The following is a 27,806-nucleotide window of genomic DNA, read 5'->3' as shown; positions in this document are numbered from 1 at the left end:
ACCTAAAAAGTACATGATCCAACTTAAAATCCACAAATCAGTTGCAACCAAATCTAAATTAAGAGAACTCCATTGTCAACCTAGAGACCAAACCAGTAATACTGGGAGACAAGATGCGGTCAAGCTGTGAAGAGAGCCAAGGCACACAGGACAATGATGGTCCATCAGGACTGATGACACAGCCCCCCCGACAGGTCACACAAGTCCTATCCAAGGCAGCACCTTCTTCACTATGAGGCCTGGCTGCAGGATTTAGGGATACGGCCCCAGGAAGGGGCGGCCAATGCTGGGGGGAAAACTGTACCTTATCTTCACTTACCTCCTATAATTGTCCCCATTGAGTAAGGAGTAGAAAATTGGTTTATGGTAACTCATCATATATGTGACCCCAAGCAACAAGGGGAGAGTGAGAACTCCATGTGTAAACATGCAAAAACACACATGCACACGTGAGCATACACACTCCAGACAATATGGCCAAGCATGCTATACAAAATTGTATGTATAATGTGAAACAATCTGAGTTAGGAAACTGGGATTGTTGCCACCACCATTTATTTATCTAGTTCATAACTAAATATAGAATACTATAGGAGTGGTAGAATGCAAAGAAGTCCCTGCCCTTAAGGGGCTTACAATCTTATTAGGGAAATAGGACAGGCACATAGTAAGCTGGACTCTAAGAAAGCATATGCTAAGAAATGCCCCAAGAATTCAGAAGGCAGAGTAGTTTAAGAACATAGGATTAGGAGTCACAAAACTCAGTTCCACTCCCGGCCTGGTAAGTCAGGGGACTTCTCTGGGTTTATCACCCCAGCTGCAAAATGGAGTAGTGAGATTTAGAGGCCGTCTGCATCGTGACTGATCAAAAGCGGAGGCAGTTTTATGGAGGAGGTGGCACTTGAGCTGGACACTGAAGGAAGACAGAGAAGGCATTTCAGACAAGGAAAGCGGTACTGAGGTAGCCGTGAGCGTGGGGTCTGGAGGGGAGAAGAAAGGGAAGGGTCACATGGAGCAATGGGAGTGAGGTAAACGGGCGGCTGTGGAGGCCTCAGGCACTACCACAGAGGAATGAGTATGTTCCTCACATTTACATCAGTCAGTTACAGTACATAATTCCAGAGAGTAGAAAATACCAGAGAACAATGGCAGCATTTTATCAAACATTTCACTCAATTTCCAGAAAATATAAAACAATTAACGTTATACCTCTACATTTAAAATTGACATCAAGAAACTGTCCCAACTGTCAAAATGTAAACCAATTCAAAGTTTACCTTCTTAGTAAACATATCTAAATCTCTTAATTCAAAAGGGCATTTGATACAAATTATATTATCCCAATAATTCCAACATTTATTTTCTACTATGTTCCACGCACTGTGGAAATAAAAATGAGTAAGACAAGGTCCCCGCCCTTGAAGAGCCCGAAGCCTGGCAGATGAGACAAACATCAACCGTGCCCACCCAGAATGTGCTAAGACGCACGGCGTGATCAAGATATGAACACATGGCTATGGAGTAAAAACGATCGAGCCATCCCTTCCGAAGGAGTTTCAGCAAGGGCTCAGGGGAGAGAGGTCAAGGGCTCAAGGAGAAATGAGTTTGGCAAGGAGAAAGCATCTGTGGGGAGGTCAAAGCTTCTAGGCCGAGGGCACACGGCTACACACAGGGAGAGTGTAGGCGCATGGTGTGGCCAGGGCCTAGCACAGGCGCAGAGTGTACACGGCAACAGCTAGTGACATGGAAGCCCAGGCTTAGTCCTATAAAAATGGGGAGCCACTGTCTGTTATGTTTTAATCAACACTAACCCTGGCTTGTAAGGTCAGGAAGAGACAGGAAAGAAAGTGAGCAATGAGGTTCTGTCTGTGTCATGAGCAGTCTAAGTCCTTCTCAGCAAATTACACTGTTCAGGAAAACTCCACACCCCCCATCACCTCCTTTCCTCATCCTCTCTTCTTTCCCTTTATCATCTGGCGAGTCTTCAAAATGAGGCTGGAACTGGAAAAGCATAAAACAAACAAAGAGGCCTAGAAATGTGCATATATGGCTAATTAAGTGACCAGAGGTAATGGTACTTGTATTGTACAGAGGTCTACAGATGAAGAAAACTAATTTTTTCAGAAGATTTCTAAAAGTGCCTAATTCACACCAAAGAGTTGGAAAATCTCATTCAACATGGGAAAAGTATATAGAACCCTTGTAGAAGACTCCATTTCCAACTATTTTCCATCAAACATCAGTGTTACAAACATGGTACCACAGGATTTCAAAGCCTATCCTCACACAATTAAGATCTGACCCAAACTGGATTGTTTGACTTAAAAAATAAAAAGATACAATGCGTAATTCCAAGTCTTAGGTTCTCAGCTACTACCAAAATATGTCAGTACATGAATAAACTGCCTAGTGAAGAACATGCAGTAAAATGGAGACGCAAACAAGCCATCCCTTTAGGGTAGGTACTAAATTCCAACTTCTCATAAGAATATTATAGAACCAATTCCACAAAAGTAACACCTTTTTAAAATTACATTTTATAATGAAGAAAATAAATCTGTGTATTTTATTTAACATTCATTCTTAAATTACAGTTATGCCAAAACAAACTGCTTCTGATGAAGGAAACATTAGTATAATCCTAAAAACATGCATATACACTTAGTAGGATCTTCTACATTCCTAAATAAATTACATGCATGATATACATTAACCAATAAAGAATACCAATATGAGAATTCAGGACATTTATTTTTCTGCATGGAGATTTAACTACTGTACAAGACACACACACAAAACAAACCCACAAAGCAACTGTGTGTAATAGGTAGTGAGAGACACTTAAAATAAGCGTATTCAAAATGCCTACAAACAGAGTTTTTTTTTTAGGCAACAAAATATCTTCAGTCCTTGACATCTTCTCACACTCACCTAGCACCACAGATGCAAGGACTTACAGTAAACGTGAACAATCTCATGCTTGAAACCTAAAGCATGCATTGAATAGAATTTATACATTATGATCTACTCTACTAAGTATGCAATACATACTTCTAATATTTTATACATTAGATTACCCTGCAGCATTGTGAAATTTTAACATTTATGCAAAACAACTTTTGAAAGACGCATGAAACAAGTTTTTAAGGATCACCCCCAGGCTGTTTACACAGGCATTGGTTTGGTTAAGTGGGAAGATGGCAGCAGCCTCAAGGTTCATACTGAATGAAAATGGTATATGTGCATGTCAACACATGTAAAAAACACATATATACACAGATGGCACAAAGATTTGTGCAGTTGGAATCACCAGTGCAAATGCATGCATTTGAGGTACTTATTTCTTCCATGGTCAGGTATAATTATGCACAGCCACGTTCCTCAAGTACTAAATATTTCAGGCCTGATCAAATGAAAAGCTGTAAGAAGTGTAAATATGAGATATTTATATAGTTAATTTCAAAGTGCTATGCTTTTAATGAACATTTGTTTAACATTATACGTTTACATATTTAGTTTAAAATATTTACCAACCAATAAATTTTCTCATTGTAAAGAGAATGACTGGTAGTTATACCTGGCCAAGTGATTTAAATAGCATACTTTTGAAATTCTAGCAAGAACAGTAGTGAAATAGTAAAATACTTCATTATTGCTTCATTGGACCAAGAAACCTAAAAGACATAGAAAAACAATGCTTCACTGATGAAAACTGAATATCCAGAACAGCGGTACATGCCCCACAATGGCCTCTGTCCAATCAAAACTAAGCACTCCCCACGTTATCGATGCCATTGGCATCCACATGGATGTCAGGCTCCCCACCACACAAAGATGAGGGAACAAAGCGGCTAACAGTGGGACACAAACAGCTCTTAAGCTCTGGCAATTCTTGCTTCAGGCGTTCCAACTGCTCCACTTGGAATATATTTGGCTGTTCAGGCATCCAATCATATATCCTATGATGAAACAAACACAAAACACATAAAATAGTGTAATTTTATGGTTTACTTAAGACTCGTCTGAGTTAACCTTTTCAGGAGACTTTGTTTACAGAATGCCGGGAACATCCATATTATGGGTTTTTTCCCTAAGATACAAGCATCAGTTCCATTTAAAAATATTTCTCTTCTCCCCAGCCTTTCCAATAATCCAGAAGAGCAGCATCTCCTTTTGTACCCCTGATGCAAAAGAGCTGATTAAAAAGCAATTGAATCAGAAAACAAAATCAGTACCTTACTAGTGATTCTTCAAGTAGCTTCTCTCGAAGTCAATCAACGGGCAATGCCTTATTTTACAGATGGGAAGCTATTAAGAGGCAGGGCTGGGATTCACACAGTTCTGATTCAAAGCACTAAAGATCAAGATGAGAAGGACTGCTCACCAGTGTGAGAATTATCCTAAAGCTGTGCAGTACAGGCAGAGGAATCCAGAGTTGAGAGCCCAGAAAAAGCGCCATGTGACGATGGCAGCACTGGCACTGCCCATCAGCAGAGAAAGGAGGGCCTTTCGTGCCTAAATGTGAAAGCCAGGCAACTTACGTGAGGCACTACAAGAGAATCTTTACGACATCACAGTAGGAAAGAATTTCTTAAACAAGATAAAAAAATGTATTGACTCCATTAAATATTTGACTATATTAAAACAGACTTTCTGTTAAAGACACATGTAAGAGAATGAAAAGTGACCTGTGGGTCAAAGTATCAGACTGAATAGAAGCCTCTAACTTTAGTCTCTCCCTATATCCCGTTAAAAAGAAAATAAAGCAGTTCAGAAAAAAATCCACGAGCATGAGGAAAAACCAAAGAGACATGGCAACAAAATTCTGGAAGCTGGAAAACAGATGGATAAGTAATAAAAAGTGTTTCAGTTAGCAGAACGGAAAAGGCCAACTCACAAGGCAACAGTGGAAAAAACAAAAAGGCTGAGTTAAAAGCAGCACCAAATCCCTCTAGAACTGGGGTGAAAGAGAGGGGCTGCAACAGGGAGGACAGGCGCAGGCTCTGAGCACAGCAAGCACGCCCCTTCCTGCTCCTCCCCGACGCCAAGCGAGGCGTACTTCGAGAATTACAATCTCTTGGAACGGAGGACATGACCACGTGAGGATTTAGGCATTTTACAAAACCACCAGCAGCACCAGGGGAACTAGAGACAATACACACATCTAACAAGTGCTAAATACAGAGAGAGGCCCCCTTCTCCAGCTCTCTTCTGTCACCTGACTCCAAGAACCTGGCAGCCAGACCTGGATTCTCTAGGTAGAATATATAGATTCTTCTATGAGGAATCTGATCAGACAAAACGTAAAGTTCTAAATCCACTGACACCAGAGGTATGACCAAACAGGCTCCCTGATCACCCCATCGTGAAATTCTAGTCAACAAGCCCCATGCACACACTCAGAGCTTCCAACAAGCTTTGTAGATCCCGATTCCTTATTGCGAGAAGCAGCCAATGATTTCCAAACATCTGAGAAAAGCTTCTAACTTGTAAGATAGTGAGCAAAAGACAAGAAAATTCCAAAAAGACAAAAAAAAAGTTTTTTTATGCCTTCAGAGAAATAGTACTTGCATTGAATGAGAACAGGCTGTTATAAATATAGAAAAAAGAGCATTTCAAAGAAAAAGGTTCTTGGAAATTAAAAACACAGTAAGACATGAAAAACTCAGTAGAATGGATGGAAAATAAGGCTGAGGAAATCTTACGAAGTGGAGCAAAAAAACAAAGATAGACAATAGAAGAAAAGATAACAATTAGAAGTTTGGTCCAATAGTGTATAAGATGCAAACAAAAGGAGTTCTATAAAGAAAAAACAACCTCACAAAAATGGAAGGGATAAAAGTTGAAGAATGCACAAAATTTTCCACATCATTGAGGACATATATCAATAGACTAAGAGGGCTACCACGTGCCCAGCACTACGTGTGAAACCAGATCCACAAAAAGACCCATCTCTCTGAAATTTTACAACACTGGTGACAAAAAGAAGACTCTCCAAGCTCCCAGAGAGGAAACAAAGAAATCATATGTGAGGGAACAGGAATCAACATGGTTTCACACTCCTCAACAGCAACACTGGAATTGTAAAGATGACAGAGAAATGCTTTCAAACTCTAAAGGAAAATGATTTCTAACATGGAATTTTATGCCTGGCCACAATACTTCCAGACATGCAAGAGCTCAAAAACATTTACTTTCCGTGTCCTCCTTTCTCAAAAAGATAATGAAGGATGTGCTCCATAAAAACAAAGAGAGAAAACAAGATAGTAAAACAAGAGAAAAAAGGATTTGGACTATAGGAAACAGGAGCTCTGACACAGGAACTGTAAGGGAGCAGTCATCACTCAGGATGGCAGTTGTGCCCAAAGAAGTCAACCAATCTGTACTGGAGCAGTCTGAGTGAAAAAGAAGGCGTGCGAAGGGCTATCACTCCAAGTGGGCCACTGCTACTCTACCAGCTTTGTAACCTAAGGACAGAGTGTTCTAGTGAGACTGAACCAGAATCTTGCTGAATATGGTTTGCCTTAACTATGTGCCGATGAGTTTCCACTCTGACAGGTTCATTGTGCGCTGGGCTACTCCTGAGAACTGATGGTGGGGTATGATGAGCACAGAACCAGGAAAACACAGAACAGCCTGTTCCACGTGACCATATTCCTGCTGTGCTTCCAATGCCTGACCACAGACAAGATGCCTTATCATGCTGAGCTAGAGACCTAGTGGGTGGCAATCAGTTCAGAAAGTAGCATTTAAAAAGGTGAGGGCCAGTGGTGCAAGGAACGAGCACACACATGAATAAGAAATATCCAAGGAGCATTATTGTTAAAATTTTGTTTCAGGTACACACTTGTAGATATACATATCTCTGTGTACAGTGGATTGCAATGTAAATGCATTTCTAACCGGGTTGGGGTCAAAAGGTTTGAAAGTCATTGCCCTAGAGAAACTTCATACACATATTTTAGGAGACACTATTATGTAATATCAAAAACTTGGCAACCACCTAAGTGTTCTCAAATAGGAGAATAAATTGTGGCAGAGACATGCAGCCAAGCATATTATCCAGCCATGAGGATGAATAAATTATAGCTATATGCAACAAATGGACTCATTTTAGGAACATCAAAACACATGGAAAAAAAGTAAAAATAAAGTTAAAAGCCATGCAAAACTAAATGGTACATGGTTTAGTGATACAAATTAGGAATTTAAAAAACTTTTAAAAAGAATACTAATTTGATAAGCAGTTATACCTGAGGGAGGAGATAGGGGAATAGAATTAGGGAGAGGCACACAAGGGACTTCAAATCTAAGGATAATGAAAGTTCTTTACTTTAAAAGTGGTGTCTGTTATAGTATTTCTTTTAAATCATTTGAGCAGACAGTCATTTTTATAAAAAGAGGGAACAGTGCCAACTTACGAGGCAAGTACTTGGTACCCATACCAAAATTAGATAACCATTTGAGAAACGTAAATTAAAGGCCATCTTACTCATTATCATAAATGCAGAAATCCCCAAATATCAGCAAATCAAACATAGTGGTTTATATGAGATAATATATCACAAAACTATGATTAACTGTAAAATCTACTGTGTTAACACCTTTGTAAAAGAAGAGAACACAATGGTTTTTGACATACTAAAACACCCATCCTCATCACACTTCTCCCCAGTGTAAAATGAATCAAAGGCTCACAATCACTAATCATTCAAAACCTTCTATATAATGTCCAAATTTGACAATGACAAAAATAATAGCATAAGCACATTAAGTACCAGAAGAAACAGCTAAAAAAAATTAGGACACAGAACTCAGCTGGAGACAATGAAAGGGATAGTGGACGGCTGGTTTTTATTGTAAGCCTTGTAGACTATTTGATTTTTAAAATTATATACGTATAGTTATGCATATATATGTAGTTCTTTGATTAGAATTAAATAGAAAGAATTTGAAGGGTAAAAAGCAGCTCTAACACAACCCACCGCACCTCTCATCAAACCCTAGCAGGAGCCGCTGCTGGGCTGTGTCCTCAATGTCCTCTGCGCCCTCAACGTCCTGCCCCATTTGTGCTCTCACCTCTGCCTAAAACGCAAACCCTGTGAAAGCGAATTTAATCACACCGCCCCCAAATTCATCTCAATGCTTCTTTTTAAAAATTATTCTTATTGACCGTGGGCCTGAAAGAACTCACTTTCTTCAGGGCCTTTTATATCACATAGCATCTTCCTGTTCTCCACCACGTGTTCATATTTGGCTCCAAGCAAGTGAGGTTGTTGAGATGAAGGATCTGCCTAAAATTTGTATATCCCACAAAACTGTACATGGTATAATCTCACAATACGCTTTTCTTGCCTGAAAATATCTGCAATCATTCCTTCCTCCTCCTTAAAGAAATATTCTTCAAAACTTTGCTAAAGCCGGAATTTCCTTCAAATTGTTCCTTTAAAATTTTAATTTTCCATCAGTTAGGTAGAAATGTCTATTAAAAAGAGCTATGAATCATTTGCTGCTTAATACAAAATTAACCAAATAGTTAAAAAAAGGAAGGCAGGCATTATCTGGGCTGTAATTTTAAAACCATACTAATTCAGACAAAATAGTGAAAAAAAAGTTTTATTAAGGAAGAGATATAACTGTATAGAACAGAAATATGAACTAAATTCCAGGAAAATATTTTTCAAAGCAGGCCTGGTAAGAATTTTATCACTTTCTCTTTGTATAATGCTGTTCAAGTATTAACAAGTCTGCTCATCCCTCTAACTCATGCCCTCTAACGACAGCCCTTCTAACTCAAAGTTCCTTTATGCTAAGCAACCTTTCCGTCTCTCAGATTAGTGGCTCTCAAACCTGCATCATAAACTCCCGGGGAGCTTATAAAAAAGGAAAAGAAAAAGATCTGTTCAACAAATATGGGAGCTCCTACTGTGTATCCCACATTGTTGTGACCTCTGGAGATAGGGCAGTGTATGAAACAGGCAAAGAGCTGGTCCCCATGGAGCTTGTTGGGGGCAGGGGGGAGGCGGGGGCTGGGAAAGGTGGTCAGGGAGAATGTAAATTAAGTAGGATATAATATGTACATGGGTATATCAGATGGTGGTGAACACCATGGAAAAAAGTCAGGAAGCACATTGTGAGCAGAGTTGTTATCTGAATTAGGATATTCAGGGAAGGGCTTACTGAGATGGTGACATTTCAGTCTTTCCTGGAGAGAAACAGCGGGAGGCCAATGTGGGGGTGGCTTGAGGGAAAGCTGTAGGAGAAGAGGTCAGAGACAGAAAGAGGGCAGATGTAGTGGTGGGGGATTGGATGGGAGTCAGCCCACACAGGGCCACATAAGGAACTGGGATTTCACTAGAGGTGACACAGAAACTGCGGGAGAGTTTTACCCAGTAACCTGACTTCGGCTTTAACAGGCTCCCTCAGGCTGCTGTGCTGAGAAGACGGAGCAGGGACGCATGGGTGGGGCCAGTCACCAGCGAGCAGGCTACTTGACTAATTCACCTGAAAAATGAGGTGGCTTAGGAGAGAGTGACAACAGTAAAAGTGGTGAGTGGATGGAGTCAGGATATGTTCTGACAATATAATCAACAAGATTGTGTCTGGCTGGATTTGGGGTATGAGATAAATAGAGTTATGAAAGACTCTGAGGATTTGGCCTGAGAAACTGGAAAGACGGAGCTGGCATTTATACTGAAATCAGCAAGTCTTCGGAAAAACAGGTGTTGGCAGCTGGATACAAACGTTTAAAGGTCTAAGGAAGGGTCTGAGCTGGAGACATAAAAGTTCGGGAATATACAAAGGTAGGAAAAGCCACAAAACTGGAGGACCTCACCACAGAAGCTGGTGCAGACAGAGAAGAGGTCTGGGGCAGACAGCCACTCCCACCCACAAGACGACTTAGCGCGTCTGGGTTAGGGCCCAGTCACGCGAATTTTTAACAAGCTTCCCAAATGACTGTGGTACTCCAAAGTTTGAAAAGTTCCAATGACAAAAAAATGTTCAGATAAATCTCAGGCCAAACTACAGATTTTTTTAACTTAACTAAGTTTAATATTATTTTTCATTTTCTAAGATGTGAACTACTGTTTTCCTAACATTCCATAGAAATTTTTCATGAAAAACAAATACCTATCATAAATTAGACCATTAACTCCAAATTCCTTCAATTTCTTTCTGTTTTCAGGGTCGTTGGTATCATCACCCCAGCAGAATATGACTAGTCCCTTAGCTTTTGCCTCTTGAATGTAGGACGGGTTTCTGAGCAGGTCTTCAGTATGTGCATTTATCCCCTAAAAGAAGAAAAATAGGTTTCTCATGAAAAAGTAACTTATTAACTGCAGATGCTAAATGGTCATACTCTAGATCAGTGCTCTCCCAAGTAATGGGCAGAAAAAGAAAACGTGAGAAGTTTTTCTTACAATTTATTTTATTGAACAAGTTTACAGTCTAACCATTTTAGGTGACTCATAAAATCCACTCAGAAAACTAAACTATAAACTTTACTTAGCCTAAGCCTGCAAGAAAATATTTTTTCCCCCTAAGAAAAATTAGCCCTGAGCTAACTACTGCCAATCCTCTTCTTTTGCTGAGGAAGACTGGCCCTGAGCTAACATCCATGCCCATCTTCCTCTACTTTATATGTGGGATGCCTGCCACAGCATGGCTTGCCAAGCAGTGCCATGTCCGCACCAGGGATCTGAACTGGTGAACCCTGGGCCACCGAGAAGCGGAACGTGCGAACTTAACCACTGGGCCAACGGGCCGGCCCCAGAAAATATTTTCTTTTGTTCATTTAACTGCTTTTCATTCTCAGATCTAATATCCTCATTTTTAAGTAGAGCTCCTGCTTGTTATACATAGGTCAAAACTAAAAAATTAGATGTATAAAGTAACATGAAACCTTATTTACTACTGCTCTAAAACATTTTAAAAAATTAAAATTAAAAAATTCAAACATAGCTTACCAGTAGATTTTCAAACTGTGCAAAGCTCATTGCAATGGGGGTTGTCCGAGACCTGAGGTCCATGAGTTCAGGATAAATATCAGACTTTCCTTGAGTCAAAAATAATATGGGATATTTGTTCTGCTTTTGCCGAACCCTAAGAAAGGCAATTTAAAAGATACTTTTCATTGGGGAAGTAATTATACTGTTTAGAAATTTTAGAAAATTCTAAACATACAAAGAAAACAAACCCAAAAACCCCATAATTTCATTACTGAGACATAACCACCATCAACATGCATTGCCTTTCAGTCAAAATAAAATTTTTTTCTTAATTATTCTACACAAGAGCTAAAATATTCTCAGAAATGGGGAACAAGAAAGTCCTTGTGGGCTTATAATTGGGTAAGGAGGACGTTACATGCCTGTAAAGTGAAACACAGGGCAGAGGTAGACCCAGGGGGCATGGAGGGCACCCCAGCAGGTAGTCCTGAAGGGATGTGAGAATATGTATAACCTGACTGAGAGGAAAATTCAAACGCGAAGCCTGGGCAACTTTCCCACTTCCAACCATGACCTTTCTATCCTAAGTCCTAGCTACAGTCTAAGAGTATAGGAGAAAAAAACTGAATATTACTCACATTGTGCAAATATCTGCATCAAATGAAGAAAACACTATTCTCCTCTTCCCAGAATTTTCTAAGACAGTTTTTAAAATTATATCCAAAAACAGATTCATGTCAAAATATGTTGATAAGTTACCATCCCACATTCCATCCTATGTGGAAGAAATTAACAGGAAAACTAAAGTCATTAAATACCCTAAAATTACAGTGCTGGAAAAAAATCTTGATAACATCTAGTCCAACACTTATTTTACAGATGAAGCCTGAAAACATTCACTTGCCCAAGACCACACAGCAACTTAGTGATGGTGCAGCTATCATAATTCAAGTATGGAGAACTTATATACAAAGTGACTATATTATCAACAGACTTTTGCTTTAACGAATTAAGGTTAACAAAGTAAAAGCTAAAACTCTGGTAATTTGCAATCAACTATGACTTTAAAATATAATCTTCATAAACTAAAGGACCAAAGGACTCCACTTCACCTGCTTATTCTGTAACTCATTACAAAAAACCCCTGGTTATTACGAATTAACAGTTAAAAATCTCATTCTGTGGGTCTTAAGCATATCAACTACTCTCAACAAATAATAAAACTAAGTCTCCAAATATAGCTAAGATACCAAGAACCCTGTTGATATTCAAACTTTAAATGTTTTAAGTATTAGTCATTAAAATAATCTAAAAGCTCAGAAAACTAAAAATCACTTATTAGGAAAACCTTGGTTCAACACTCACTATGTTAACCAGAACCAGCTTATCATAAATAGCTACTTAGAAGGCATGATATCTGCGGAGATTTCTTTTCCTAGTTAATTATTACTAGCTAATGCCACTTAACAGAAAATTAGGAAATTATTTAAAATACATGTTTAGATGGGGGATAAGAAAACAAAAACTAACCACAGAGTTATGAAGTTGACTGTCCAGAAAGTTCTCACTGTTCACTTTGTAAGTATGCCCAGAAACCATCCATATTAATGTGCATGAGAAACATGTAAACTGAAATTTCTACTATCATACATTCATCACTACTTCAAGCACTCTGCGTTAGTAAAAGTGTAAGACAGACTTTATTAATAAAAGGACCAACAAGCACTGTGTTTGCTAGAAGAAGCCACAATAAGATTTCAGTCTCACTTATTCCATTAAAATGAAGAGACAGGGATGAATGCATTTAAAGAAATGGAGAGGGAGGAAGAAGAGGGTGTTACACAGAGAATTACTTACCCTCTGTTGGCAGATCCATTTTATTTCTATGTTAAACCCTACGTCTTCTGGCAAAGACTCTAAAACCTAGAGTTTTGTTTGTTGGTGGTAAATTTTGTTTTGTTTTTCGTGAGAGGAATGGTAGGATAAGAAGAAAAAAAGGAAAACAATTACTACAAAAAGAAATCTATAAGAAAACATATCACTAGTAAGGATAAAAAATGTTATGTGCTTTCAGCATAACCCACTATCTTTTCTCATACTCAAAAACTGGCAGCCTGGTTAATGATCAAGTTAAATAAGAAAGTCAAAAAAATTAAATAGCAAAAGCAGTAGTCTCAGGCAACATCTGTGGTAACTGATGACTACTACCACAAAGATGAACCTTCAACCTAAAATCCTTCACCATCACTACTGAACATGCCAAATCAGCTGTAGTAAGACAGGCGACCTCATGAATTTAAGAAGACGTTTGTCATGCTTTCTGAATTGCATTCAGGCTTGCCTGAGGCTGCCAATCTACCATACTAAGAAGTGGCTATATGAAAAGCCACGATTTCTAGCTTATTTCCAAGGCGGTGATGCTTAACAAACACTATACTGAGAACCCCCTGAAAAGATGTCATCTCCAAATGAAAGAGTATGCCGAGGCTCATTAACAAATAAGGCACTATCTATATAAGCAAACAATAAGTTGTCAACTTATCCAGACTAAGTTACCTGGACATTTTGCAAAAGATCATTTTGGCTGCATAACTAGAAAGTCAAATTGAAAATATGAAGCTTGAATATTAACGTACAAAGAGCTGACTTGTTGAGTCTTCAAACATGAAGACCAGGCAAACACATAAACATACTCAGGGCAAAATGAATTTCAAACAGATTGTTTTTTAGCTCAATTTATTTCAGAAGTTTAGAAATCATTTAACATGTATAGGATATACAGTATTTAATTGTATAAGAGCCAATAAAAGCATACTAACAGATAACACAGTGGTGAGAACACAGTTGGGCGTAGGCTGACCTGGGATCTAGCCCTGGGTCTGCACTAACCAGCTGCATGGAAATACAGCACCCAGACCAGTTTGTCTCAGTTTGATGTGGGTCTTCTTTACTTTCTTCTCTGATATCTTTAGCCTTATTTATTTTTAATGTACCTGTCACATTTTTACTGCACTAATGCAAAATTAGAAAAATAAGGACACTAGTGTATATTAGTGTTGACTACTAAACATCAAATTTGCAGATTCTCCTTCATACTAAGATTGGATTTGGCCTTTCTTTAGTTTTAAAATTTCTCTGTGATTAAATTATAGTGATGGTAAAGTGGGTGAATAAATGAGTGTGTGTGTTTAACTTCTTTGGCTAAGTAAATGTTGTCAAACCTCTGAGACACAATTTTTTCTTAAGTGTTTTTCTGTTCTATGAAATCATGAGATTTCTAAGAAGCAAATGATTTCAGAATTTTGGACTAGAACAAATGACTTTACTTAGCTGGGCTTCATAAATATATGAAAAATTATTCAAATCATGTTTTAAATACACTAGGACAACGTCCATTGCAAGGACAAGGGGCTCTCTGGTAGCATCCTTTTTGTAGGGTGAATAATCGCGATAAATTGAAATTACCCAATTTTGCCTAAGAAATCTATTGTACCTGACATCACCAAAAAAGACAATGGAGAAGAGTAGAAGTTAGGAAATGGAGCCAGTAGGAACCAAAGCAGACCCAGCATGGTCAAGGAAAGTGTCTGGTATCCATGTAGGCTTGCCTGATGCTGTCAAAGGGATTCCTGTATGAATTGTGCCTAATTTTTAAATCGTCATGCTAGTTTTCGTTATGCTTTTTCACAACAAATTCTTGAAACTCGTGGCGTATTTTAAGTAACCAGGGCACTTATTTTCTCTGCTTGGAGAATTTCATTTCTCTCTAAAAGCTAAGGAACAGTTTTAAATATTGTAAAAATGCCTCTCCCATCATTACATCTCCCTCCCACCCCTTTTTATGAGCCCTCTCCTTCCTGTTTATATACAGAAATATGTGAATTTCCTATTCTTACCAAATTAACCCATTGAGGTGGGAATTTTTATTCATTTGAGAAGATACGTTACTCTTAAAAAAAAAAGTAGCACCACAACTAGAAGGACCCACAACTAAAATACACAACTGTGTACTGGGGGGATTTGGGGAGATAAAACAGAAAAACAAAAAAAAAGTAGCATAGGTACACCACCCAAGAATGTATCTTCTCTGAAAACATCAATGATGACAAGTTTACATTAAAGCTGTCTTTTACACAGCCTTTTTAGTGCCCATTTAAAAGACCAAAATAAATTATTCAGATATAACAGAATTAATGAGATAGTCTTGCTCTAGTTTTCCTAAGGAACTTACCATCTTAAGAGAAGGAAATGGCTGATTTTCAGAAAAAGAATTTTCTTCCTCAACCACAGATTCTGAAATTTTAAATTTAAAAACTCAGTAGATAAAATACCATTTTATCACCAAGATCTTTTCCTAAATTCTTAGGGCAAAAAAAGAGAAGCTGAAGTAATTATGAGATCATTTCGTATGTAGTATTTTTTGGAGGCTCTTGTATTTATTATTTTTAACCATTAAGACTCCCATTTTTGAAATAAGCATCCTTTATGAAGACCAGTTTGCAATACTTAATAGAAACATCACAGTTGATGGCCCCAACCGTGATTATTTTATTATAAAAATGTAATACTTTTTAAAAAGTAGTCACAAGTAGTGATCTGTTATTTCTCAGTGGAATTAAGAGCTGTGTCATCTTGCTAAGCCTTCTATTTGAAATATCAAAATCAACTCAGAAGTTAGAAATTAAGAGAATCTATAGCTACCATTGTTCTTTTTTACCATTACCACTTATCTCAAGAAACACAAGAATTTTTTCCGAAAGAAAAAAATATCAAGCTTTTCTTAAAACAAATCACATAAAATTTTCCTGTTGAATAAATTAAAGGTAAATTCATTTTATTACTAATAGTCATGAAATATCTACGAACCAAGAAGTCGTATTTATGTTCTGGGGTTAATCTTTGGAGTCTTTAGCACTTCACAATTTCTTCATAAAGGCATTCCAACTATCCTGTTATTACAACTGCAGATAAACATCTAAGGAGTAACTACCATGGGCAGAGCCCTGTAAATGTCTTGGGGAATATGAAAACAATTCCCCACCCTGGAGAGGTTTACATTCTAGATGAAGAGACAGGACATGTACAGAAATAAAGGGTTACAAAAGGGCACAAGAAGCCTCAAATGAATGGCAGAGACTATTAAGTTCTATGAAGTAAAAAGAAAAGTGGAATTGCAAAGAGATTTTGTAGGCAGGACAAGCTTTGAGGAAACTGAGCCACAGAGCATTTAAGTAAAGTAGGTCACAGCTGGTAAACGCTAGAGATGGATTCAAACTCCCAGCTCTGGAGCCAGATTCTATGCTCGATACAGTTTCCACTTTGTAATGGTTAAGAATGTTTGGAAAGATTGATAGGTATAAAATTATAAAGAACTTTGATCATCAAGCTAAGAAAACTCACAAAAATAAAAAAATCACAGTTACTATACATACGACATACATGCATTTGATAATTAATATGCGTAAAAAGCCTTCATGTTTATAAAATCACACTGAGAGAGCCCAGTATTATATTTACTCAAATGACCAAGAGTATGTTAAAATGGATAAGGAAATATTGTATATATGCTAACTACCAAATGAAAACAGTGTTTCCATATTGGTACATACCTTTCAGATCTTTAGATTTTAGTGCAGTCACATGAGCGAGCTAGAAAACACACATACACATACAAAATGCAATCAGAAAAAAAGCCTTAGTTCATGAAGATATGGTTAATAGAACTGTAACTTGAATAGCTAGCAAGTTAGAGAAAACTATAAAATGTAGAATTATCAGTTTACTAAGAGTAAGCACTAACCACTGTATATATTTTATGTGCATACATACAGAGAAGATCATGATCAAATACCCAAATACGGAAGAAGAATATAAAAATTCTTAAATTAGGAAACTCTTTATACTCAACCATTTATTTAGGTATCTAATGGAAATAGGAAGAGGGATCATGTAAAATTACATAGCATAACAAAACATACAAAGACCTACCATAGTAACATAAGTATAAAAACCAACAATAGCATAAAAGGCCAATTGTAAACTAGTGACAGCTATATGAAGAAGGGCTAAAGGAGACCAGAGGCAGCCTAAGATTACGGATGAGAAGTGCTAGCCCCTATCACCTACAAAGACATGGGCTAGCCCCTTCACGAATGCAAAAACAACAGGGTCCATGGAAACTGTTAGAGAAGAGATGGATTAGCACAAACGTATGCTTCCTAACAGAACAGAAAACCAAAGCATACACTCTACGCATGCTGAATAGACAGTCATCTCCATGTGCAGAGAACATTAGCACACACAGACAAGTATAAATAGTCCTAAAACTAAGAGATAATTTACATTTTATGCTACTATGACTACCTTTAACAACTGGAGCTGGTCAAATGTTAATTCCTTTACTGGAATTTCAAATAATTCAACTGGATCAGCATCAAATTTCTAAAAAGAAAACAAAGAGAAAAACAGGCCCCCAATTATTACTGAACGTTTACCCTAGACAAGACTAATATCTCAATTTACTGAATGATAAAAACAATTGTTTTGTGGCCACATCGAGCCTATGCAGGGGAGCCTTTCTTACTGAACACCACCTCCCAGCTCTTAAAATCTGGCTTTTGTTTTTAATGTAGGTGGGAGTGCCTGAAAGAAAACAATGGCTGGGAGGAAGCTGTGGCCCTGAAGACACACTGAGAACAAAGCCAGAAGTCAGCCATTTCCCCTATTTCCTGTCACGCTGTATACATCTTATCTGACATATATCCATGCTACATGACTAGGAAATCAACATGCAAGTACTATGTAAGGATTAATTTCTGTCAATAAGTTTCTAATCTTTTCTAAATCTTTTAAACTTAAGTTTGGTTAAAAATGGCCACAGAAATCAACTGTCATGAAAAAAATTGTCTGATTAGCTATAAGCAGTAATACTTAACTGGAACTCTAATCTGTTATAAACGTTTTCCCCATGTGAAAATCTGTTTTATTAGATTTTAATACCATATCAAATGTCACAATGCTATGCACCTCTTTCTTAAGGAAATGAGTTAATGTACCACCAATAAATCATCAATCTAACAAATATACTAAAATACATTACATTTATATTCATTCATGTATATATGGTATGAGCCTGTATATGCATAGTTTCTCTGGAAAGACACACAAGAACTACTAAGAGTAAGGGAGTGTGATCAAGGAGAAAGGGGAAAGAAGATTTATTTTTCATTTCATAATCTTCTAAACTATCTACAGTTTTATAATGAACATGAAATTGGTTTTTTAAGGAAAATACCAGTTTAAAAATTAAAACTCAACCTAAAAATATATACAATTCATTACTTTCATTCCCTGATTAACTCACCCAAGTTCAACTTAAGAGTAAGACAGAGTCTGGTGAAAACGGGGCTCAGCAATACTCTTCAATTACCTCTCAGAGTTTTAGAAATTAGAGCTAGATTCATTAACCTCAGTCTTGGTTAGTAAGCTCCTTTACCATTCCATTCCTTCCCATTTCACTTTGCATTAATGTTTCCCCAAAAGCAAAAATAAGCTGTTCCATTTCTATTAAGTTATTCTACTTCTGTCGTCTAAATAGGTACATTTCCTTCCTTCCCTCTCCTAATACCGTGAAACAGAAGGGTTCTCTTCTATACATCACAGTAAGCCAAAACCAGAGGACTGATGAGAATCGACTAGCAGGCAGAGCCAGGTGCTTTGTTATATATTTACAGGACAACATGCAGTGACTGGTACAGTGTTATACATGTTAGCAAACTAGCCTTTACTTTAAATCAACTCAGTGGAAAATGCCCACCACAGTTTTAAAGAAAATACCAAATGAACCCTCCTAGTTTAAGTCCTGAGAAATCACTTGGTTAATTTGTACACTGAACTTTAACTAATATATAATTATCACAATTATCCTTATACAGCAACAATTACAATTTTTAAGAAATTATATGCATTTTCAAATCTCCTTCTGGACTTGCTCCTCTATCCTGTCCTTCTCTCCACCTGTTCCTCCCCAGTTCAGGCTTACTGTACTTTGGGCCCACGTTACCTCTCCCTCACCTCCAGTCTCCATCCTCTTAAAGTCCCCTTACAACAGGTACCAAAATATTAATCCGAAGTTTAGTTCTGAACATTTCTCCTCTTGGCTCAAAAGTCTTTCCTATCTCCCTAGTTCTTCAGTCTAAACCCCTTCACTGGGGCCCTTCGGTATCTGGCTCCAAAAGCATTTTTACAATTTCATTTTTCACTCTGGTTCTTCCCACTTTAGCCAAATCACAGTAGCCTATTAATTTGATAAAAATCTTGAAGAAGAAATAGAAAGGAGCCTAGAAAACAAATACTCTGATAGCTTTCTCTACTGCCTCAATATAGGGACAGTGGCAGACGGACACAGAAACCTCTTGGAATGTCCTTTCGCTAGATAATATAAAAAAAGGCAAATTCCGCAATGGAGATCCTACTCTAGAAAATTAATATTCCTCTCTCTTCACCCTCTCAATATTGTAGGAGCTTGAGAGAGGAAAGGATAAGCAGTAATTCACCAAGAAAACGAACTGAACGACTCTACCTAGTAATAATTAAATATATATATATATATATATAAAAACACCTGTTTTTAAACCTTTTATTTAACTGTAAGAGTTTGAAATGAGGGAATTTCAACATACCTTTTTCATAGTCAAACAACAGGTGAGATCATGATACACCACAGGCACAAAATCTTTTGAAAGATGTACATCAAATTCTACAAAGGCTGCACCCTGACAAAAATAAAGAAAACATGTATTTAAAAAACATCATCTGGCCCAAGATACATCTAAAACTATGAAGACATAAGAAATTTACTTTTCACTATAAAATTATACACCTGTACACAAAAACATAAAACTTCTTCATGAATTATTTACTGCTACACTTTAAGCTTTTTCTAAAAAGTAATTTCTCCCTTTAAAACAACTGTGTAAGTATTTTGTTTTTTTGCAACAGCACAACAATTTTTTCCTGGCAAGAAAATGGGCATTGATCCACTCAAACACAGCCCGAGGCCCCTTCTGTGACAGGAGACAGCCTTCACAGGTGTCACCTCTGCTACTGCTATTAGCAGAAATAGAGCCTAACAGGAGCCTAGAGCTCAGGGCTACCTGGTACCTTCCTGCTCTGCATACCTTAGCTGGACAGCCGAACCTCAAAGACGAGGTGGGAAATTGAATAAGCTGTAGTCTCTTAGCTCTGCTCCTTGCTGCACTGGAGCAGCACACCTTACAGCCTTTCTTAACAAAACCTCAGCAATCAGATTAAAGAGCAAACTACACCTGTTCAAAAGACAGAGAAAGCAGAAATGGGCAACAAGAATGTGCACATGCTGAATTCTCTGACAGAGGCCTAAGCAGAAGAAAAGAGGACAAGAATCCAAGTTAAGAATGTATTTTTAAAAGTCAGATCCATTCTGACACATGAATTAATCCAAACAAATGCTGAGAACATAAACTGACATATAAATTGTGCGTTCACTGAAAGAAAGCCAGCTAGGCTCAAAAGAAACAAGGCCTGAGAATTCTGTAATGTTACTATGGCCCAGGGAAGTGATATATAAGAATCGATGGCCATATTTCCACACCCTACCCCAGGTTTAGGTCAAGGAAGGTGCTCAACTTGTAAGTACACATGGACCACAGACCAGGACCAAAGGAGCCTACTTCCTTGATGACTTTGGAAACAGGAAATGAGCTTAGCTTCTATTACTGTAAACAAACACAAACCTAACACCCCTAAATAGTTATAACAACTAAATATATTAAATTATAGCTTTCTAGTTTAAATGTTTAATTTTACATGATCATCATCCTTTAGGAAACTAATTTTACTAAGAGATAAAACTTGATCCCAAAATTCATGTGTGAGCTTTAAGAAATAAGCCAATACACCAAAACCTCTTCAAAGGTATGTTTTTAACATTAAAACAAACCAGCCACTAATAACTAATAGAAGACATTCTAAAATGTGATCCATATGAGTTACAACGGATTTCATCAGAATACAGAAGAAAAAAGCTTACTGAAACCCTCTCTCCAAAAGCAGAGGCCCTGAAAATTCTTTAACAGGGATCTTCTCGTGTTTACAGCTAATAAAACAATGTTATATTAGTTGGCTACAATGAATTAACAGGGGTTCCAAATAATGAACTACAGCCCAATATACTCATAAATTTAATATCATCCTTTCAACACAAAGGCAAAACTAGTCATTAATATTTTTAAACATTAAAATAAATACAGTAATCAACCTAAGATGTCATGAATTATAAAATCCATCATTATTTTATATAGCACTCAGACAGGAAAAAAACACTGCCAACCATACCACGATGCACAGCTAAGAATGTTGTAAAACCCATCCCAATTTTAGAGATGTTAAAATATGAAAAAAGTTATGTCTTAGAACAGATGTTTGCTCCTCTAAGTGATAAACATCTGACAAATCAAGTTTACTTGCTGAACTATTTTTAAAAAAGCAAAGTTGAAGGCATGTGAAGGACAAGGTGTAAAACTAGAAATAAAAGTATGAGATGTTGCTCCATTTTTTCCCCTAGTTTAACTCTGAAACATGAGGCTTTTTTGTCAGGTACAGAGGAATGGGGGGAGGGAGGGGAATCTCAGGTTCTTGATTAAAAATGTCAAGTTGCAGTTGCTGAAAAAAAACTAAAAGCTAAAAAAGCGGACCCTAATCCTTTATAATTGGATAAAAGGAGTTAAGAAATTTAACATAATCAAGCTGATACGCAGGATCTAAACTGACAGAGTTTTTTAAAAGTGTTACATAAAGTCACTATCAAATCCTTCTATGAGCATTACTTCTCAAGTGAGTATCTGAATGAGCATGTTATTCAGTTGATGAAAACCAACGCTTAATGGGGAATGTTTTTCTTGCCCCAATCACTCAAAATCTGTTGTCTCAAAAAAGGGATGCTTATGATTCCATTGTTTTCATCTTAATCTTCACCATGAATCTAAATACAAATGCCTAGAGATACTTCATCTTCACTGAGTGACATATTCAGAAGTATAAACATTCCCCCTTTTAACCTATTAATGAAGGCTGGAGGAGACTCCCCAGACCCGCATTTCTCTACTTTTCTACCTTTGGACCAACAGTCCAAAGTTGTCCAAAGAAGAGATTCACTTACATGACTAGCAGCATTTCTTAAAGAAGCAATAGTATTTTCTTGAACTTTAGCAAGCCTGAAAGAGAAGAAATATATACTATAGAAAAGATAGAGAAAACAAAAGTAATAAAGAAGCCAACTGTATTTTCGACAATGGAAATAGTACTTATTCTCTATTTTGAGGTTAATTTTGCCATCCTCAAAATAAGACTGTAGTACAACCAGAGGCACTCACAACTAGAATATACAACTATGTACCGGAGGGCTTTGGGGAGAAGGAAAAAAAAAAACGACTGTGACAATCACTTGGTTGGTGTGTGCATTTATTCCATGGATGAAAGCTCTAATGATTACAGGTATTTACAAGCTGACTATAAACATATCCTATACCAACACATACCTCCCCCCTTCAAGTGAGGTGAGCAATCAGGGAAAGTGATCCTTCGCAATGGCATGAAGTAGTACAGACATAGAAACTTGCTCCTTGCAATGAAGCCTGAGATGATTAATATTGGCACACTTAAAATATTATAATATTATATACTAGAATATAATAATATATTTTTCCATTCGTGAAGGGAGAATGGGAAAAGGCTGACACAGCAATAGAATGGAAGTATGGATATACTGAAAACAGGTGAGGAAACTGAGACCCACAGAGGGCAACATGCCTAAAGTCAGGACCACAACACAACACAGTGATGTCATCAGGCTGACTATGCCTCAAGCTTTCCCTCTTGGCTTTCTAGTTTTAACGTCTCTCTTGCCACCAATTCAGTAGAATATTAAAAAGAGTGACCGGCCAAGAACCTTAGGAGAGAGTTAGTCTCTAATTAATTTGAATTGGGAACCTTAATTACCAAATTACATTTAAATCCCAGGGAAATAATGAAAGGATCATTTGACCTTTGGTTGGTCAAACAAGTTTAACCTTATCAAGCATGAGCTACCAAATGCAAATACTACTCAAATATTCAACCTACTGAGCAGTTGTTGTAGAATTCCCTGCACCTCGATGCCCAACATCCAATGGTATTCTTGGCTTCCAGTACTTGGAAAATGAAGATTTCATGTCACAACTGTATCCTGGTAATGGCTTAATAATTATATAGTCAACTTTCATAGAAAAAAAAAGAGGGAGAACAAAAATAAAGACAATTAAAAAGGCCATGATGAACTCAATTATATTTAAATATTATTCAAACAAGCTTTATCAGTCTCTATCAAATAGAAAAAAATCAACAAGTCAAAACTGAGTCAAAGTAAAGCTTCCAGAAAATTTAGCTAATATTCTAAAACAAATTACTAATTTAATCTTTATCATTTTAAAAAGCCTCATTTGAAACTAATAAAACTCTAACTTAACCTTTGCTTATTTGTAAAGGGGCGCCCTGCTTCACCACGCTTACCTCTCACTTTGCCTATTGTTTTCCTGGAATTTCTGCTCATGATGGGAAGAGTAAGGATTCCAGCACTCTTCCCACTCTCAGCAATGGTGGATGATAAGAGGCACGCTGTACCCACATGTCCAGGAAGGGCATCGCCCTGAACTATGTGTTCACTGAGATCTTCCTGAAAAAATGAGGTTTAGAATAATCCAAATTCTTATACTTCATTATTTTCCATTTAAAGATCAAAAAACTCCCTTAAAGTCAACTCAGAATCTATGGAGGAAGATCAATAAGAAACAAAATCAAATTTATATTCAGGCAATTTAGATAGCTTCTTTGTAATAAATAATATTTTCTTCTAGTATATAATATTTTAAGATTTTTATTAAATCTTAATTTACACTTTATTAATCATAACTCTGATTTGCACTTCTGATCCTCTAATATTATTAGGTGAATTTAAAGCACTAACTGAAAGTTTCTAAGTACTTTTATATTCCAAGACTAATTATACCTGTAGTGAGCTTTTAATGGATATTATATTCTCTAAAAAGGCATCTACACAGGTGACACAGAAGGACAGTAACTCTCTAGGAAACAGAATACTTACTTTGAGATTACACTGGGTATTTTATCAGCCTCGTCTATGAATAAAACAGTATTTCCCAACTGCTAATCTAATGAAAGTTAGGCTGTTCAAGAGATTATTAAAAGGTAGGTCCTTAAAGAACAAGGAAACATTCCACCAAAACTTCCTATTTTTATAATAAAGTGCCACAAATTTTTAGTACTTAGGTAAAATCTAATTACAGTTTTTTATTATGGTTTTTTGAAAGGAAATACTTTAAATTCCATATAATGCAAGGTAGCCAAAAAGCCACTCACAAAGGCTATGTCTAAGGGCATCATCAAATTAAACAATTCAAAGATTATAATAATTTTAATTATGTGTAACAAGTGTTACTCAGTGGTTTAAACCGATCCTGAATTCTGTTATTTTCAAGAAACTGTGGCTAGCTGCTACTGCTGGGCAAGGAAAATTCCCCACCCTCAAAGATTGAAAACTCTAATTTAGTGGAAATGGGAGTGGAAGCGTCAAAAAGTAAGAGTCTAAGGAAAGCAGTACACAGAACTACTGAGCCAGCACAGCAGAGGAAGGACCTTAGAGGAAGACCTAGGATTATTTGTGGGGAGCATCTGAACAGCCAGTAAGCCAGAGAGCTCTAGTGTAAGTGTCACAAGCAGCTCTGGAAAGTTGGGAGCACAGATTCTGAACAACCTGGCACAATTTTCATAGCAACTTTTTTATTACATATTTATAATACCAAGTAAAGTTGCAAAAATGAGTCTGCTATTACAAAGAATTCTTAAAATGCCTCATTAAAACCAGACTTTAGTCATGAAGAGGAGTCAGTCATTCTAGTTACATCAGGTTGTCCACCAAGAGTTTTAGAACCTGCCCATCCCTCTATTTACCCTTGGAGGCTCCTTTGGGTACAATTCATTTATATTTAGAACAAACACAGGCATCAAGACATCTGGTCTCGATTTGAAACATCAATTCTGCTCAAGTTTTCTTAATTATATTCTTAATAGTACTTGAGTCTGTCAACTCCAAGTTTTTTAAGCCTGCTAAAATGCACACAGGAATAAACATCTAAACAGTTGTATGAGTCATGGGTTCACACAAATTAGACTAAATTCAAAATCAAAACATCTGTAAAAATAGGTTCATGCCTGCATTCTTTCTCAACTCCTTCAGCGAAATAACTACTCACCTCAAAAAAATCGAATATCAGTTCCAGGTTATCCGGTTCCATTGTCTGTATGCTATACTCCGTCCAGCGATCAGGCTGTAAGCCATACCCACACTCCGGCTGTGAATGCCTGCACTTGAACTCATTGTCACTTATTAACGATATCTCCAGGCTGTTGGACATTTTGTGAAGAACAGTGGGAGACACCCTATCATCGTCATCTTCCTCCAGACCTTCTAGTGTCAGCTTTACCCTACACAAAAGTAAAAAATAATGAAATACAAAAAATGCACATAACAGAAGAAAAACCCATAAAATGTTACCCGAATGCCACATTTTAAAGTGCTCCCTGAATATGCTAAATCTTCAAATAACAAAATAATATATTATACAAAAACTACATATATATGCTGCAGGTGAAGGCATTAGTTATGCTTTATAAAATACTGATGTTTTTATCCACAAATATTTCTGCAAAGTATTAAAATGAGATAATGCTTGTCATGCCTAAGGTTGTTTTCATTTTTTTTTTTAAATCAGTCTAAAGAGATATTTACTATTATCCCATTTATAACTGACTATCTCAAATTCTTTTGAGAAGTTTGACAAATGTATATACATAAAATAAGCACATAATTTAATTATATTCTGTTAGTGTGCATTAAAAGACTGTTGGAGTGTGTAAATTAAAAATTTCCCCTTTTCTTCTACCTTACCTCAGTGAGTCCTGGTACTTTGTGCAAAGTATATTATGAAAGAAAAATGTATTAAATATATATCTATGTTGTATAAATATACATATATGTATTAAATATATATACTTATATGCATTTTTTAATGTGTGTGTATATATTTATAGGTATACACTTTTTAATGAAACAAATGAACAAAAAAATAAACCAAGCGTCTAAAACTCTTACAGACCTTGCAGCAATGAAAACAAAGACTAGTTACCCAAGTCATAAGGCCAAAAAGACTAGTCTACTCCCAACGAGAAGCAATTACTTGCACAGAGCACTTGTAATGCTAAAAAGTCAATTCAATTCTACAATATTTCTTGCACCAACTGAAACGTATACATATTCAACAATTTTAGTACTATTAATGGAGGAAGCAACCTTATTGTATAGAGTAACAGCTGAGCTATGGTAACTTTTCATTCTAGATTTAAATGGGATCTGATTGATAACACAAATAATAGAATTGCATTAGTGGGGCCTGCTCTCTCTGCATGACCAACTACGGCTGAGGCTTGTCTTACAGCTACGTAATCCTGAGCTCACCCAGAGGGGACATCTACCAGATTATTCACTTAGTAATACTGTTCCGTAATCATACTATAAAATCAAAAGTAGCACTTCAACAATCCAAACAAAAATCATCATCTCATCTCAGAAACCAAACTCTTAGGAATAGTTCTGGAAAATTTATTCTGTCGCTGAGTCTGAAGGAACAAGCATTCTCTACCAGGATGTATGAAGAGACCACAAATAGACACTAATGAACAGGCAAGAAAGGCATGGAAGATAGAAAATGGCTCTTCTGCCAACAGTAATGCACATCTACCAAAAAAAAAAAAAAACCATTTAAAGGGATCTATGAGAGAGTTTTCATTTATGCTAAAAGTTTTCTTCAAATAGCTATATAAATGTTACAGTCTATCATAGAGACATTGCTTTCCACTTAACTGATGGAGTCAACAGAAAGAGAAACTGCTGTTTAAAACTTGGTGGTAATGAGATAGATCAACATGCCTAATGTTTTATTTAAAATGCATAAGCTGGTGCTGAAGTTTTTAAAATCCTGATATCCTTGCAAATAAATTTATTTCCTCCCCCATGAGGGTTTAGTTCTATCACTAATATCAAATTGGGGGAAAAAATGGTCAGAACAAACACCAATTTCTAGCTATGCACTATTATTTCAATAGGCATCAGTCACTTAATTTGTGGAGCCCAACTAAGTATGGTTATATGAAAATACTGCAATTTGAGCCTAAACAACACAATAATATATACAAACACTCAAAATAATTTCTATATAAACAAGAATGGTATAGGACTCAGTATGCATTTGTAATCCAATCAGAACCCTGACCACTATCTATCTATTAATTTCTTAACTATAGTCAAGGAAAAAAATCCTAATAAGCCCAACCAACCAAGGCTTTATCTTCTGCTATCTTTATTTCAAGGTCTTATGCTAAAAACACTTTACAGCTCTAACACAATTTACTTGCTTCTTTTAACATGTAAGTAAAATATTCACTTATGTATGACTAACTGGTTAGAGAATCTCGGCAGTCAAATGGATCTTGCCAATCGACCATGTGGTCCAATTACCTCGGCTTTTCAGAAGCAAAGCACAGGCCCAGAAAAGCTAATGCACAGAGACACAGGACTTACTCTCAGAACAGGCAACGCAAAGGACTGTGAAGTGTAATTCATCCTTTCCGTTATATATTTTATGATTGGAATAAGTAAGTACTATAATATTTAAGCAGTTATTGTAAAACATTTATGGATTTACAAAC

The 27,806-nt window shown here is 36.8% G+C and overlaps 1 protein-coding gene across 19 annotated transcripts in view; it reads right to left on the bottom strand.

The window, feature by feature from the left end:
- Positions 1-538: 538 nt before the first annotated feature.
- The window catches only part of GPCPD1 (glycerophosphocholine phosphodiesterase 1), a 53,499-nt gene continuing 26,231 nt past the window's right edge, over positions 539-27,806 (bottom strand). For 9 of the 19 annotated variants that reach the window (XM_070588834.1, XM_070588839.1, XM_070588838.1 and 6 more), the window contains 13 exons: positions 25,295-25,526; positions 23,535-23,697; positions 23,109-23,241; positions 22,147-22,201; positions 19,631-19,723; positions 17,313-17,390; positions 16,559-16,598; positions 15,181-15,242; positions 12,807-12,872; positions 11,588-11,724; positions 10,968-11,103; positions 10,132-10,292; positions 539-3,959 (listed from right to left, as the gene is read on the bottom strand). In XM_070588834.1, coding sequence (XP_070444935.1) covers positions 3,767-3,959; positions 10,132-10,292; positions 10,968-11,103; positions 11,588-11,724; positions 12,807-12,872; positions 15,181-15,242; positions 16,559-16,598; positions 17,313-17,390; positions 19,631-19,723; positions 22,147-22,201; positions 23,109-23,241; positions 23,535-23,697; positions 25,295-25,526 — 1,549 coding nt within the window. In that variant the 3' untranslated portion in view covers positions 539-3,766. Of the gene's footprint in view, positions 3,960-4,384; positions 4,516-10,030; positions 10,293-10,967; positions 11,104-11,587; positions 11,725-12,806; positions 12,873-15,180; positions 15,243-16,558; positions 16,599-17,312; positions 17,391-19,630; positions 19,724-22,146; positions 22,202-23,108; positions 23,242-23,534; positions 23,698-25,294; positions 25,527-27,806 lie in introns of those variants that run through there. The other 10 variants (XR_011530985.1, XR_011530989.1, XR_011530987.1 and 7 more) reach the window with 4 other exon arrangements.

Source organism: Equus przewalskii, chromosome 21 (genome assembly GCF_037783145.1).
Source record: "Equus przewalskii isolate Varuska chromosome 21, EquPr2, whole genome shotgun sequence".
Lineage (NCBI taxonomy): Eukaryota > Metazoa > Chordata > Mammalia > Perissodactyla > Equidae > Equus > Equus przewalskii.
Note: the sequence above shows the minus strand (reverse complement) of the source record. Positions and strands in the feature narration are given on the sequence as shown.